Source organism: Bactrocera neohumeralis, chromosome 4 (genome assembly GCF_024586455.1).
Source record: "Bactrocera neohumeralis isolate Rockhampton chromosome 4, APGP_CSIRO_Bneo_wtdbg2-racon-allhic-juicebox.fasta_v2, whole genome shotgun sequence".
In the NCBI taxonomy this organism is placed as follows: Eukaryota; Metazoa; Arthropoda; class Insecta; order Diptera; family Tephritidae; genus Bactrocera; species Bactrocera neohumeralis.
Window position 1 is genome coordinate 71,608,217 of NC_065921.1, and position 15,108 is coordinate 71,623,324.

At 35.7% G+C, this 15,108-nt stretch overlaps 3 protein-coding genes and 1 long non-coding RNA gene across 5 annotated transcripts; 3 read left to right on the forward strand and 1 right to left on the reverse strand.

Annotated features, from left to right (window-relative positions):
• Nucleotides 1–1,508: 1,508 nt before the first annotated feature.
• Nucleotides 1,509–1,939, reverse strand: LOC126757571 (uncharacterized). Its single transcript, XR_007666753.1, has 2 exons — nt 1,774–1,939; nt 1,509–1,713 (listed from the first exon to the last, which is right to left on the reverse strand). It is a non-coding gene; the product is annotated as an uncharacterized LOC126757571 (long non-coding RNA).
• A 1,875-nt stretch (nt 1,940–3,814) lies between these two features.
• On the forward strand, nt 3,815–7,944 carry LOC126757549 (zinc finger protein 107). Its single transcript, XM_050471549.1, has 5 exons — nt 3,815–4,089; nt 4,190–4,410; nt 4,725–6,246; nt 6,321–6,498; nt 6,622–7,944. The coding sequence occupies exons 1-5, from the start codon at nt 3,987–3,989 to the stop codon at nt 7,073–7,075; spliced, it is 2,478 nt and encodes an 825-aa protein (XP_050327506.1). The 5' UTR covers nt 3,815–3,986; the 3' UTR covers nt 7,076–7,944.
• A 1,040-nt stretch (nt 7,945–8,984) lies between these two features.
• LOC126757568 (peptidyl-prolyl cis-trans isomerase Fkbp12) lies at nt 8,985–10,055 on the forward strand. Its single transcript, XM_050471567.1, has 2 exons — nt 8,985–9,156; nt 9,260–10,055. Exons 1-2 carry the CDS (start codon nt 9,120–9,122, stop codon nt 9,547–9,549), a joined length of 327 nt encoding a protein of 108 aa, XP_050327524.1. The 5' UTR covers nt 8,985–9,119; the 3' UTR covers nt 9,550–10,055.
• Nucleotides 10,056–11,497: 1,442 nt separating this feature from the next.
• LOC126757551 (uncharacterized) lies at nt 11,498–14,979 on the forward strand. Of its 2 annotated transcripts, none has more exons than XM_050471551.1 (4): nt 11,498–11,684; nt 11,751–12,060; nt 12,140–13,734; nt 13,895–14,979. In XM_050471551.1, the coding sequence occupies exons 2-4, from the start codon at nt 11,763–11,765 to the stop codon at nt 14,324–14,326; spliced, it is 2,325 nt and encodes a 774-aa protein (XP_050327508.1). In that variant the 5' UTR covers nt 11,498–11,684; nt 11,751–11,762; the 3' UTR covers nt 14,327–14,979. The 2 variants fall into 2 exon arrangements, with proteins under 2 accessions (XP_050327508.1, XP_050327507.1); XM_050471550.1 differs by having other exon boundaries at nt 11,756–12,060.
• The last annotated feature ends 129 nt before the right edge of the window (nt 14,980–15,108 follow it).

A 15,108-nucleotide genomic window follows, 5' to 3' on the forward strand; every position in this document is an offset into this window, starting at 1 on the left:
CGCGACAGTCGTTCTCCTTTTTCGCTGCTTGACGCCAATTGAAGATTCCAAGCGAAGCCAGGTCCTTCTATACCTGATCTTTCCAACATAGTGGAGGTCTCCTTCATTTGGAAGACATGACCTAGCCAGCGTAGCCACTGTCTTTTAATTCGCTGAACTACGTCATTGTCGTCCTATAGCTCATACTGCTAATCGCTCTATCGACTGTGGTATTCCGTTGTCAATGCGCAAAGGACCATAAATCTTCCGCAGAGTCTTTTTCTTGAAAACACGTAACGTTGACTCATCAGCGGTTGTCTTCGTTCATGCCCGTACTCCATATAGCAGGAGGGGAATAATGAGTGACTTATAGAATTTGGTCTTTGTTCGTCGAGAGAGGACTTTACTTCTCAATTACCTACTCAGTCCAGAGTAGCACCTGTCTGCAAGAGTTAATCTACGTTGGATTTCAAGGTTGAAATTGTTTTGGTGTTAATACTGGTTCCAAGATAAACGAAATTGTGCGACGAGTGCGACGACTGTTTGTTCGATGACAGGAGATATTTCGTCTTGGCCTCATTCACTACCAGACCCATTTGATACGCTCGATAGAACCTTATATGCGATGTTAAGGAGACTTATCCCACGGTAGTTGGCGCAAATTGTGGGGTCGTCTTTTTATGGATTGAGCAGCGCATACCAATTGTCGGGCATGCTTTCGTTCTACCATATTCTACAAAGAAGCAGGTACATGTTCTTTATCAGTTCCTCCTCGCTCCATCCAATCCATCCGTCCATCCATCCGCTCCATCGTCAACGGTTGGGATATCGGGTTCACCATATCCTGGTGTTGGCTTTCATTCAGCAGGCTGGAAATTTGTTCTCTCCATAATTTCTACAAAAATATGCTCCCGTTTCGAAACATTGTGTTAGTTGTCGCATCTTTCCATACATTGCCTCTGTTGATCAGCTTGTTAAGATCTTCGTACTCACGCACACTTTTGTCTGCTCATTGTCTCGCTTCCCTCTTCAACTCTCGTTATCTATACCATCCATATATACGAGTATACATTTATTTATTTGTGTAGATAAGTGCAGGCCCTTCGGGCTCAATTAGCACAAGTTGCGACATTTTGATACTCCGTCGCAGGTCCTTATATCTTGATATCACGTTTCATTGCTGTATTCAACCACTTGGTGCCCTCAGTTAAACTATGTACTTATCTCCGCTATAGTTTCTGTAGATAGACATTCAAGGTTTGATATCTGATGGATTCCAAGATTTCGATGTCAGATATGTGATAGCGCTCAGGCACAGACAGAGGTAGAACCGTTTCCTTGCTTCCTTCAAATTTGCAGCTACGCGTGTTGTTATAGGGCGTACCCATTTTTAACGCATATTCACCAAATGGCCAATGACTCGTTATGGTAGATGTAAGTCTATAATACGACTAGTTATGATTTGGTTGTAGATGCTTGTAGATGATTTTGCGGTATTTGTACAAATTGTGTATTGCGCTCACACTTCATGTTGTTGTTGTTGTTGTTTTAACGGAAATTCAATCCCCGTTGGGATGGTAAATGTCATTTGTGTTGTCGTCGATGTCATCTAACGGTAGGCCCAAGAAACGTGCTGTTTCGACGGGGTCGGACCAAAGGGAGGAGGGTGTTAGCGGAGACTCGTTGCTCACACTTCATCGTTCCTATCGGAAAACTGAATTCGATAATTTATACCTTTAAAAATTATATACTTAATTTCAAATCGATATTTTAAATAGTATTTGAATTACCAACATTTTAAGCGTAGCCGGTCAGTTCAATGTGCCCAATCAACACGTTTTCCTCAAAAAACATTTCACGTCTAGAATGTATTCTCACTTGGAAGTCATTATTAAAATCAATGATGTATACCATACATATGAACTAAATGGAATACTAAATATATTTATAATGTTGACCATTTTTAAATATTAACAGCTGTTTCCTCGACTTTGAGTCTCGCAAATCGCGTTAAAATCAAATTTGACCGTATTAAACTACCCTGTATTAAAACATTTTGCAGAGCACGTAAATTACAAATGATATACGTTCTATGCCAACTGTCACATCAGGCTTCGCTTTATTGACATTTATTTGACGGCTGTTACATGTTATTGAAAGAAGTGTCACCACTTATTCGAAATCCGTCAAAAAAGTGTTTTTCTTACAATTGGCGTTAAGGTGCCCATACACGACCATAAGTGCGTTCGATCGGTATGTGTTCGCATGCGGTTTACTCGTGTATGGGCTTGTGCGCGCACCGATCCATGTTCGCGAAAATGTTTGATTTTTTACGATCGGTGCGCGCACATGTGTGTCGTGTATGGCGTTGTGCGCGAACAAAATGTCATTTCTCTCGTGTCGCCGCACAGTGAAGATCGCGGACGAACAATGGCAAGTGTTAAGGCCTGCTTCAGAGGCTTCAAAAAATCTATTTTTTTGAGGATTTGTTTGGGAGGGAAAGAAATAATTGATTCATGCAAAATTTCTAGGCTTTATAGTTATATATTTGAACATCTTTCACAAATTTTTTGGATACGAAATCTTTGATATTCTGCCTTTGCGAAGCAATTGCCCGATGCATCTCACATGTGCATTTTTCTGACGGCGGACAGGATGCAGGTTGCAATTTCTATCAAAACAAAATATTCAAAGAGACTCATATTTTTTAATAATTTATCTTCTAGTTAAACTAAGAAATTTCCAAAAAGTAGTGTAAAATTTTACAAATTTTTTAAAAATTGAAAAAAAAGTGGTTTTGACCAAAAAAATTTAATTTATCTTGTTTAAAAATACGTTGAAACTTGACTTTTCTCAGTTTTTTTTAGTTTAAATAGAAAATAATTTTATGCCAAAGATACTAAACTTTGTCCCAATTCCATAAGACGTTTGGTTTTTCTTTATCCTGCCCGCCAATTAAAAATAATCGTAAAAATGGAAAACCGAGAAATCACGCTTTAAAGTTTTCGTTTTTTGCCCAAGCGCATATATCTGCTAAACGCTCGCTTACTATTTACCTTCTAGCTTCGATAATATTTCGAATTCCCATCTATAGCTTTTGGGACATATTCTTATATATTTTTTAAAGAGATTTAAGCAAAAAAAAAAAAATTGATTGTTCAGAATTTATTGATCTTATAAGATATGAATTGGCAAACGAAAAGTGATAAATATAAAAATAAATAAAGTTGAGAAAAATAAAAGTTGGAATAACTTATTAACGAAACACAAAGAAATAGATAAAAGTGCTACATTAGAAATACATTCGAAGAAATGTTCCGATTGCCTGTCGCACATGGACAAAATGGATTTGCGTGTATGGGCAAACGAATTCATACCGATCAAACGCACTTGTGTGTCGTGTATGGGCACTTTTATTGGCTTTTAAATTGGCGTTGGCCAAATTACCGCCATTTTTGTGTAATTTTAGGAAAATATCACACCATGAACTGAATAAAAATAAGTAAAATCTTTTATTGCATTAATATTTTCTAAATTAAGTAATAAATTTAATTAAAAGCAACAAATATATTATAAAACAATTATAGATCAAAATTATAACTTAAACTTTTTTAAATTTCGAATCCAAGAAGGGAATCAAATATCTTTTCGTTTTAATTCCCTCAATTATTTTCTTTACATGTGTATTTAAATTTATTCAATTATTTCCCAAATATGCCAATAATTATAAAATAAAAAATTAATTAATTAAATTAAGCGCAATATTTCAGTGTTAGAGTTTTTCTACGTTGAAGTTTTATATAACGTCATTTTAAAAATAAGTGGCAACTCTAAATAAACACACCGAAAAATACCAACTATAAATTGTAATACAAATGCAAGGAAAATTAAAAATAGAAAACAAAACAGTGCCACAATATTAATATATTTTAACAAAAAGTGATTAGTGTTTTCTTTGAATTAACGAATACATGAAAAATTAATTTTGTTCCGAATACGTAACTATAATGATGCAGAAAAATAATAAAGTGCATGTAATGGAAGCAGACGACAATGCTATTAATGTATACAAATTTCCAAGTGGTGGCGACCAAAATCAAAACACTTATCGTAAGAAATAATTGAACTATGTTTTCTTGTCCTAGATCATATTTTAATCAAATAATACATATAAATATAAGCAATATCGTATAATTTGTGTTTAACATAGGAAACAAATCAGCTGGTGGCTCAAAGAGGAAAAAGGGAACCACACGACGAAAGAAGCGCCGATTTTCGCATATTGAAGAGGATGCGCCTGAAGAACAACAACAAACGTTAAACAATAAAAAATTGTGCATAATTTGTGGGAATAGCCAGGAAATAGTTGATTTATCAGCTAATCCAATAATGAAAAAGACTATGGCCTCCTACTGTGAAGGCGATGGTGTGGTGAGTTTTGATATTGCATTTGTTAACAATCCAACTGCGTTTGTTATCGGTATTTAAAAATTATATTATTGCCATAGTAAGCATATTTATAGTTAATATAAATTTGTTATTTTTTCCAATTACAATTAATAGTGATTTTTATATGAAAATCTGATATTTTTGCACGAGTAATTTACTGTCCCAGTTAACCGTGCAAAAAGGAGATCAATCGTACTTTCCACTATCCACTACTAAAAAATCGAATGTTGAATTTATCATGTACAAAATATATACAAATAATGAATCATATTCAAATTCTTTTAACTATTTTATAGAATTTGGACGAATGTTTATCATCACTCTGTATTACTTGTGTATTTAAATCAAGAGCTGTAAGAGAAGTACAGAACAATATCAAAGTGCGCTTGCAAGGGCTTGGAAATGGTCAACTATTAAAAACGTCCCAGTGTCCTACAAAGAAAGAAGAAAATTTGGATATCTCTGAATATAATGAAGATATTGATAGAGAAGGCAATATCAGATTAAATAATAAAGAGAGCCGTTTAAAGAAAACACGTACCAATGGTTTACGTGAAACAACTCCACGCCTGCCTACTGCGGCTACTCTTGCACCATCACCTGCAACAAATTCGCCAACTTTTAATCATCTTCAATACACAACACTTAGTAAATGCATTGGTATCAACACGGTGCTCGATAGCTCCATGGAAGATGCTGATAATAAAAATACTGTACAACTTACAAAATACAGATTGACTGAGATTTCCGGTACAACGACGTCAATACAACAACTGGAAGCGAAGGGTACGGAATACAATCCCGCCGTAACTAGTTCACTTTTATCCACAGAAAGGATCGAATTATTAGCATTATCAAATGTGCCTGACTTGCCGACATCGTGTTCAAATTCTACACATTCACATAATGGTATAAATCAATCAATGCTACAGGTTATCCGAGAGCGTTCCGAATCGGTTTTAATAACAGAATCGGGTGGGAAAATCAACAACTATAAAAATACGCCACGTGCAAAGTCGCGCAGAGTGTGTCGTCATTGTGGTAACACTTTTATACGCAAAGATCACTATAATAAACATGTACGACGCTGTTACTATCTAAATTCTCGAAGTTCGGCCTTATTGAGTGCCGACGTTACGAATAAACTCGACAAGAGTCAAACAGTGCCACAAGTAAGTGCCAAGCGAAAGCCAGTGAACAGTGTCAACCAGAGTGCAAGCCCCACCACTGAGAAACGTGCCAGACGTATACGTCAGTTTCATTGCACCGAGTGTCAAGCCACGATGGATAGTATCACACTCTTGAGACACCACCGTGCAACACATCTTCGTGAATACAAATGCGATATGTGTTATAAAAAATTTAGTACATTATATGAACACGACTTTCATCGTATCGTTTGTTTGGCCGAAAAGGAAGTGTGGCAAGAACAAACGCTTAGTGAAAACGAAGACAATACTGCAAATGATGACAAGAAATCTGTGGTTAGGTCCGAACGCGCAATCGCTAAGTCTACCGCTAGCCGTCGGTTGACACGTGCGCAAAGTCGTGCTCGTACAGATGTCGTGGAAAAACCTAAAAACCAACCTACCTTAAAACGCCGTTTAACAGTTTTAACCAGTGTCTCGCGCTATGTGCATAGCAACAAAAATAGTGAAGATAGTGATATGGATGATGATGATGATGATGATGATGTTTCCATTGCCGATTCAATGGATTCGAGGCGTAGAGTATATACGGGTGATTGGCTAGAGAGACGAAACGATAGTATAGTTTACGACCTGCCTGATATACAAATTGACAGTGCAAAAGAATATGGTATGTAATGTGTATGACAGCTATATAAGAGTTTAGTTTATGCAATTTTGAAATTTGAAAATGTTTCCTTGTAGATCTTTACTTGTTGGATAGGCTGAAGGCGCAAATTAGAGCACAGGAGTTTACATGCTTAACAGACGACTGCGACTTCTTCACCGATACACTATTGAATTTAATGCTACACGATTATGTACATCATTTTAAAAGCTCATGGTTCTACTGTCAAAAATGTGGCAGCGTTTTTACAAGCAAGTAAGTGCCAAACAAATCAAAAATATATATATTTATACCATGAACAGGATATATTAAGTTTGCGACGAAGTTTGCAACACTCGGAAGGAATACCGAATTTATTGATACCGAATTATATTTCAGAGTTTTCTTGGACTACCATTTAGACCGGCAGAATGGAGGCAGATACATTTGTTACAAATGCAATGAACAATTTATGTTTCAACATCAATTGGATTTACATCTAATATATCACACAAAGCAGCTGAATCATACCTGTGATAAATGTAAATGTGAATTTCTCTCGGAAGAGAAATTGGCTCTCCATACGAAGCTTGAGCACAGTAACGAAACCGACAAGAATTTAATATGCATACAAAGTAAGGCAACATATGCGTCTTCTCGGTCGCCAGGCGAAAACGAGTATTTGAATGGCAGGCAACGGAAAAAGTACAACGTCAAAATACTTAATATGCGACTACCTTATATGCCTTCGAGAAGACCATTAGAGTTACCGGGTCATAAGCCATATCGACGTCGTATTGGCGTTATAGAATTCGAAAATGAGCGAAATCCAAATTGTTGTAGTTGTAAATAGTGCCACACGTTCGGAAGCAATGTACATTTGCTTACGGTTCTCTTGATTTGACGAAGAAAATCAACTAAATACGGAGAATATTTGAAATATACCAAATACTTAAACATGAATCAGTTATGAAGTTATAAAAAACAAAGTAAAACAGCTGATTTTGACATGAAGCGTTAAAATTTTAACATTTTTAACAAATTGATGTTTTTAGCCTGCCGACACAACCTTATTTAATTTAATCATGTACTTAACGGTACAAAAAAGTTTTATTGCGCAACTATTGTTTAATATTTTTCGCTTTCGCGCCTGTTTATGAGATGAATTCATGTAATTTGTCAGTAATGTTTGCTCAACTCAATTTCGAATTGAATATTGTTAATTGTGTTATTAAAACATATAGTTAAATCTATGTTTGTGCAAAGTTTCGTGGTTTTAAATCAATTTAGCAAATTTTTGTACAAATGGCAACAATAATTTCGTGAATTATCAATACGACTTTATCAAATATTTTCTTTATTTATTGTGAAACATTAAAGTTCGGGTAATTTTAATTGTAATGGAAAAATATACATATTGGACCAGTAAGAGTTGAGATCGCATTCAAAAAGTCTGAAATGTGAAACCTTAATTTTCAAAGGTACATATGTATGTGTTTTTCAATTAATGTTAGTTAAACAATGTTAGAAATTAATGTATTTTATGAACAATATTGACATCACTTATTGTAGAAAATTGTGCAATTGAATCACGTTCGTATGTTAATGCACACCCATATTTTTTTACCTCGTTGTAGATGTTGTGTTCAATACTATTCGAGAGAATTGCCCATGCAGTACCATTAATTAATGATAAATAAATACGCTTTCCAGTAAATCGAAGCCACTACTAAGATTTTATAATTAGATTATTTATAAAATATGAATATAATAAATGCATATGCGTGTATGTATGTGAATTCAAACCAACAACTTAAGACTGAATCATTTTCTACTGCGAAGTGGTAACTTATTACTTGTGGAGTGGACGCTTAAAGCCGAGCGGAATTTAGGAAAATGAGCTCTGCTCGGCTTCGGCGTCCACTCAGCGAGTACCCTCATTACAACTCCATTCATTCATTCCAGTAAAGTTGAGCTATATACCGCATTGCTGGAAACATCGTCTGCACGCTATAGTGGTCTGTTATGAACAATTTGTTTTGGGGTTATAGCGGAGCTTTTGGTATTGATCAACGTTAGTCGACACAGCCGAATTAGTTTTACGGGGATACCAAATTTAGACATAGCGGCATAAAGGCAGCTCCTTTTCATGCTGTCAAAAGCAGCTTTAAACTCCACGTAGAGGGGATGTGTGTCCATCCTGTTTTCTCTGGTCTCTTCCAAGATTTGGGGCTTGCGGTATCGATAGTTCAAAAACTTAGTGGTCAGTTTGTGTATATAGAAAGACAGTCAGACGGACATGCTTTAATCGGCTCAGCTGTCACCCTGATAATTTAAATATATAGGGTCTTGAAGTTCCCTTCGGACTCTCCAACACTATCTTACCATAGTGTGAATTTTTGAATCCACTTTTTTTGCTTTCGCTTTTCACTTGAGTGAAATATTTTACCAGCGAGACACTTTTTTGAGTCTAGTAAAGAGAAAATAGTCGCTGAGAACCAATTTAAAGATTGCCCTAATCACAGCTCAATTCTTTGTATTAATCGGTTGTATCACAAGCTGAATGCGCTTATCAACACATAGCTTCTTGTCAACTTTTTTCAACTTCTCGAATCAGGAAACAATGTTTTCTTAAATTTGAAATTAAATTTTATAAAGAATTGTGCACCAATTAATTTAAAAAATGTTCTTGCACATTTGCACCCTGTTGTAGATAACTGCTTTTCTTATATCTGGCAATATTGTTATTGAACGCCATATTGGTGGTTTCCGTAATTTCTCTACAAGAATTTTCCGCATTCTCATTTTTTTCACCGCCGCTGTTAGACACAAATTGAGTGTTTTTAAAAGACGTGAAAATATAGCTCATTGTAAAAAAAGTAAAATTAATAAGTAAAATGGGCGTGCAAGTAGTACCTATTTCTCCCGGTGATGGTAAGCGCAATGCAAATACTAAAATTCTAATCATTCTAACCTGTTTTATGTGATTAATAATGCTGTACATATACATATACATATTTATTACATACTTAAATAGGTAGTACATTCCCTAAAACTGGACAGGTGGTGTCTGTGCATTACACTGGAACATTAGACAATGGCACTAAGTTCGATTCTTCTCGTGACCGCAATAAGCCTTTCAAATTTACACTTGGCAGAGGTGAAGTAATTCGCGGTTGGGATGAAGGTGTTGCCCAGCTTTCTGTCGGTCAGCGCGCTAAACTCATCTGCTCGCCGGATTATGCCTACGGTAGTCGGGGACACCCAGGCGTTATTCCACCAAATGCTACTTTAACTTTTGATGTTGAATTATTAAAAGTCGAGTAAACAGGTCCAGTAACTAAACAATACGCTATGATTATTAATTACAAGTAAGAACAAAGTAAAGAAAATTTATAACCATCTTAAAAATGCTAGCTAGAAATAGTAAAACAACACTTTTAACTCAAACCAATTAGAAACCACATAGAGACTTAATATCAAAATCAGAATTTTCGAATCGATCAAGTATGAAGATATGTTGCACAATTAATAAAATGTAAGTTCACATGCAAAAAGATTCAGAAATCTATATACAATATACTGAATCTAACTAACATCTAAATTAGTTCATTCCATTATAATTATTCTGAAAATCTGGTCGTGGTGAAATATGTAAAGAGTATCTGTTAAAATGCATTTAAAGCACCACAAAACAATTGAATTTTACTATTTATTAAATGTTCTCATACTTGTAGTGTTATTAAATCAGCATTCAATATTACTTAATGAAATTATTTCGATAAATTGAACAAAAATAATTGTAGAAAGTTAAATAAATTAATTAAAACTTACCATTGGAATTTTTAAAATTGAATATGTCAATATTTCTCATCACAGTCGGGTTGGGCAATTAAGCGGACACTGATTTAGTATATTCATCAAGGTTATCTATCATTCAGCAGCATCCCCAAAAATAATTGTGTAAATGTTTGGGCTACAAAATATTCACTGTTTTATTCTAAGGGTGTGTACATTTATTTGTATGTACTTAACAAGGTATTTGATCTGGGGTATAAAACAAGAAAAATTTGTATTGAGATACATAATTACAACTTTTTGTCATTGATTTTAAAAATTACAAAAAACAAAATAGAATTATATGCACAACTTGGATTTTACGACGTTTAGATTTCAGAGAGTAGTTATTTACGCCGGTCCGTTACTTGAAAGTGTTGACGTATTGACATTCAATGTTGGTATTGTAAATAACTGTATGGTAAGCTGAAAAAAATCGACTCAGAAGATTGCAAAATAAAAAGGAGGTAATATGTCATCTTGAATTTGTACACCAATTTATTTACGAAAGAACGTTTGCTCTCTTCAGAGCGATTGCTCTAAGACTAGTTCGTATATATACATACAAACGGACATGACTAAGTCATTTATATATATAAATAAACGGACTCTGCTGTCCGTTTCCTTTTGCATGTTACAAATATATATAAGGTGATGGATTACACCGAGGCTGTCGTTTAGTTTTCATTGGTATTGTTTTTTACGTGGTGGGTCCCAAACCCAGCGCACAACCCTATGTAGGGGATGTTTCCCTTCTCACATTTCAAAGACCGGAAGTAGTGAGCTGCTTGAGCCATGTAATATATAATCGCGTATGCGTGTCTACGCCAATTAAGAAGAAGAAGAAGGATTACACCGCAACCTAGGGCCTATTGTGCCCTCTCTTAGTCACAACGATCTCCTTAGCCCCAGCATACTGATAATGAGGCGATTTGATCCCTATTCGGAAACATGAATCCATTATTGCGTCTGCAGACTGCTATGCAATCAATCAGCAGTTCTGGAGTTTCAGGCTCCCTGTCGCAGAACCGGAATTTGCACAAGAAGCTATAAAGTAAATATCAAAAATGGAAAAATGTTCAAATTAAGCTAATAAAGTACGCTACAGGAAATATTCCCTAATAACTGAGATCTCGACAGAGCAATACTCTGCCGGTTATAAGTCCGTACCCCTATCTGTTACGTAGGCCGAAAAAATTATTGATGCTAACGAAAAGTTTAGAGCGATAAACTTGCTAATGCTTTAGATATTGATAGTGTTATTTATTTCCTTTATTTAAATATGTTTTGTCCCAACCGCTTTCTTTCTAAATATTTTATCGATTTTCTTAAACGGCGTATTCCAATTAATTTTCCGATTATTTACGAATTAAGCACATAATAAAGTGGCAGCACTGATCAAATGTCGTATAGAATGTGGTGAAATTTGTGAAGATTTTTTCTTGCTTTTTGTGGTTTACACTTTCATTCCCTTTCAAGCTTTTTGAGTTTATAAATTTTCCGACTTTCTGATGGTATAAAAATAACAAAACAAGTGTTGAAGGATATTAAATTTACAATATCGGATTTGTATTGGCATGAGAGAGGTTACTAAAAGTTATCGGCGCTCACATTAATGTAAAAAGGTAATACAATCATATAAAATATAATAAAAAAACCAACACTGGACCATTAATCGGAATTTCGCCAAGGTAAGGCGGGTTATGGAAGGTGTTGGCAATGAAGTTGCGGCTTCAAATGAAACGCTAATGGCAGCAACAAAAAGTGACGTAGTGAAGGATGCGTATTTAGTCACCAAGGACACTTTCATTGTCGAACACAAAGAGAAAAGGGATAATGACTCAATGCCAGAATTGAATGGCACTCGAGACGAATTGCGTTCGGTCCAACTAGATGCTTTACCCGATGAGATACTTGAGTTCATACTTACCTATTTACCACCTTATAGAGATTTGGAAAGCTGCAGGCTCGTTTGTAAGCGTTGGAATTCAGTAGTAAAAAGTAAGTGTAAAATATGTATATCTGTGTGCTTCATATACATTTACATTGTTGTTTTTAATAAATTTTTCTTTTTTTGTAGATTTAATTCGGCGCTCGAAGTTAAACTTACATAAAGGATTAATTGATTATCGATTAAGATGGGAAATTTTTTCACAGCAGACCGCTGCGAATGTTGTAGAATGTAAAAATATAACAAAGAATTTGGCAATACCCCCTTCTCCGCCACCAGTTATCGCTGGACGATTTTCTCACTCAGCTGTAAAACATGGAAATTCTATGTACGTTTTTGGAGGGGGATCCTCCTCTGATACCACATTCAATGACTTGTGGCGCTTCGACTTGTCCGAAATGAGTTGGGAACGTCCGTTGTCAATGGGTTCCTATCCATCACCAAAAGGCAGCGCATCTATTGTCTGCTGGGGAGAGCAATTGGTGTTATTTGGCGGATGGCGATACCCATCTTTGCATCCACCATATCAACCTTGGTGTCTCTTCGATGAACTTCATTTCTATGACTTGAACACTAATCGCTGGACATTACGCATTACTTTGTCGAGCCCCCCTCCTATGGCAGGACATTCTGCTAGTGTGCATGGTGATCGTATGGTTATTTTTGGTGGTTATCAAATTGCTGATGGTGTGAATAGTAACTCAAATGAAACATGGTGCTTGAATCTGAACGAGTTGAAATGGTGGCAACCTCGATTTATGGGTAATACAAAACCTCCACCACGCTATGGGCAGTTTCAATTGGTATTGGATGAGTATCACCTGTTGATTGTTGGTGGTTGTGGTGGTCCCAACAGTGTATACTCAGATGCTTGGCTTTTGGACATGTCACAAGAGTTATGGTTATGGCGTGCCATACCGATACGCAACAAAAAATACGGAGCTACACATATGTGGTGTAATCCTGCCTGTAAAATTGGCTCTAAATTGGTAGTGCTTGGCCCTACACCAAATATGCCACAAGACTTTCAAATGATGAAGCAGATGCGAGTGCCTGTTGGAGCGTACAGACGTCCGGGTGGTGGTGGACAAGGAGATGGTGGCGTAGGCGGTGCAGCTGCGGAAATGCCAGCACCCCGTTATGGTGCAGTCCAACAACACAATCAAAATAATCTCTTTGATAGGCAAAGACTTTTGGGTGGCGGCATACAAATGGCAGTCGTACAGGCAAATCCTCAACCTCCCATACAAAGACAACAACCACAGCAACAGAGACTTGACAATGCACGTTTAGGCGGACCTGACGAACAATATTTTGCCAACCGACGTGCAATTCTGCAACAAAATCAACAACAGCAAGTTAATAATATATATAATAACAATATTAATGGTAGTCATGACAACCTTCAACCACGACGTGGTCGTCTTGGTAACTTGCATGCAAATTCACCAGCCAATGCAAGTGCTGTAGAGGAGTGTAACCAAAACCGTCCATCTTGTTCAAATTCTGCTTCTGTACCCTCGCCATCACCGTCGCCATCAGCATCAAGTTCATCCGGTTCTCGTACAAATGGTACCGTTTCGCCAAGAAACGGTAATGAGGTTATTCCAGCTGGTAATAACTCGAACGACATTGAAGCAGCGCACCGTTTACAGCGAAATTTAGCATTACGTTGCAGGGACAACGAACCATTATTGCCCAAACGTTTCGACGAATTGTATGAAGTGAGTACGAATATGCAAGTCCATGTAGATACTTGTATTAATAATTAAAAAACATTAATCTAAATATTTTTGGTTTTTAGCATTAGTATTAAAATGTAAATTTTTAATGCTTTCTTTTAATTAAATAACGGCATAAAAATAAGCGTTTTTTTTCCTACAGGATCCGTTTCGTATGGCAGCGTTTAATGTGCAAAACCGGCCTCGTAGCGTTTCAAAAGATCATAATGAGCGCATACGTCGAATGGAGGAAAAGATGAATGCTTTAAGAAATTCAAGACGTAGTGCAATGGTGGGCGAACCTAAAGCTATCAAGGAGCCATCACCTAAGCGTATTAAACGAAACGTTCTGTCGTTATTCGTTTGTGATCTCTCGGCGGCAATGGATAAGGATGATCCCCATTTGCAATGGGTGGAGTATAAGAATTATGGTGTTATACCTGGAGCACCGGAAAGATTGATACTTTCTACTATGGTTGCGGGACACGGTGAATTGATATTATTCGGAGGTGTACATAAAGAGACGCTTGGTGAGATAACGCATCAAGTTTCAAATTCGGTCCATTTCCTAAGCGCTCCGCGCGAAATAATTTAAGTTGTTATTTTAAAAGGTAAATATGGTATATTTATAAAATAAAGCTTACTATCTATATATACATACATTTATGCGAAAATAAGTCGTTTGTATGTTTAGAGTATAATAATACATAAGTGTGCGTGTATTTTTTTTATTTAATATATTGACTTATTGTTCATTCATTGTCAAACTCACAATTGAAAGTCTACTTTGAACTCCACTCATTTCTTCTCCATACAACTTTCCAAAGTGTTAATCGGAAAAGCATTAATTAGTAAAAATAAAAGATTGTTTTATTCTCTTCTAACTGTGTTAGAGTTAAATAAAAAAAAAAATTATAACTAAATTTAATATTAGGCTAAGCACAAAGAATGCTGCCAGAAAATCACTAAAGCTAATATTTCAATAAAAACTATAGACAAAAATGAAAAACTTGTAAATATATACTATATACATATATAATTAAAAATATAGATTTTTAAATACACTTTGCAAAGACCGATTCGACACTTCCTTTCGCTTGCCGGCGCAGACATGCATGTGTTAAACTGGATTGGAGTAATATAAAACCTAAAAATGAAATGGTTTAATGGCATGAATATACTTGTGGAATTTAATATATGTTTTATTTTTCTATAAATATAATTAATAAAAGTAATTTGAATTAAAAACTATTTGTTAACTAACTAATTACCAAAACTACTACCTAAAACGTAATTGTTTCTAAATTCTGGAACCGCTTAATCAATATTGCATCTATTTAAATCGAATGGTAGCTGGAATGGTTCAGTATGCAAAGA

What these genes read in the sequence shown, in the direction of transcription:
- LOC126757568 (XM_050471567.1), top strand. Translation starts at nt 9,120, where the DNA reads ATGGGCGTGCAAGTAGTACCTATTTCTCCCGGTGATG. An exon ending in ACCTATTTCTCCCGGTGATG is followed by an intron (nt 9,157 to 9,259) that starts GTAAGCGCAATG and finishes ATACTTAAATAG; the next exon opens with GTAGTACATTCCCTAAAACT.
- LOC126757551 (XM_050471551.1), top strand. Translation starts at nt 11,763, where the DNA reads ATGGAAGGTGTTGGCAATGAAGTTGCGGCTTCAAATGAAACGCTAATG. An exon ending in TTGGAATTCAGTAGTAAAAA is followed by an intron (nt 12,061 to 12,139) that starts GTAAGTGTAAAA and finishes CTTTTTTTGTAG; the next exon opens with ATTTAATTCGGCGCTCGAAG. An exon ending in GTTTCGACGAATTGTATGAA is followed by an intron (nt 13,735 to 13,894) that starts GTGAGTACGAAT and finishes TTTTTCCTACAG; the next exon opens with GATCCGTTTCGTATGGCAGC.
- LOC126757549 (XM_050471549.1), top strand. Translation starts at nt 3,987, where the DNA reads ATGATGCAGAAAAATAATAAAGTGCATGTAATGGAAGCAGACGACAAT. An exon ending in CCAAAATCAAAACACTTATC is followed by an intron (nt 4,090 to 4,189) that starts GTAAGAAATAAT and finishes TGTTTAACATAG; the next exon opens with GAAACAAATCAGCTGGTGGC. An exon ending in GGCAGCGTTTTTACAAGCAA is followed by an intron (nt 6,499 to 6,621) that starts GTAAGTGCCAAA and finishes ATTATATTTCAG; the next exon opens with AGTTTTCTTGGACTACCATT.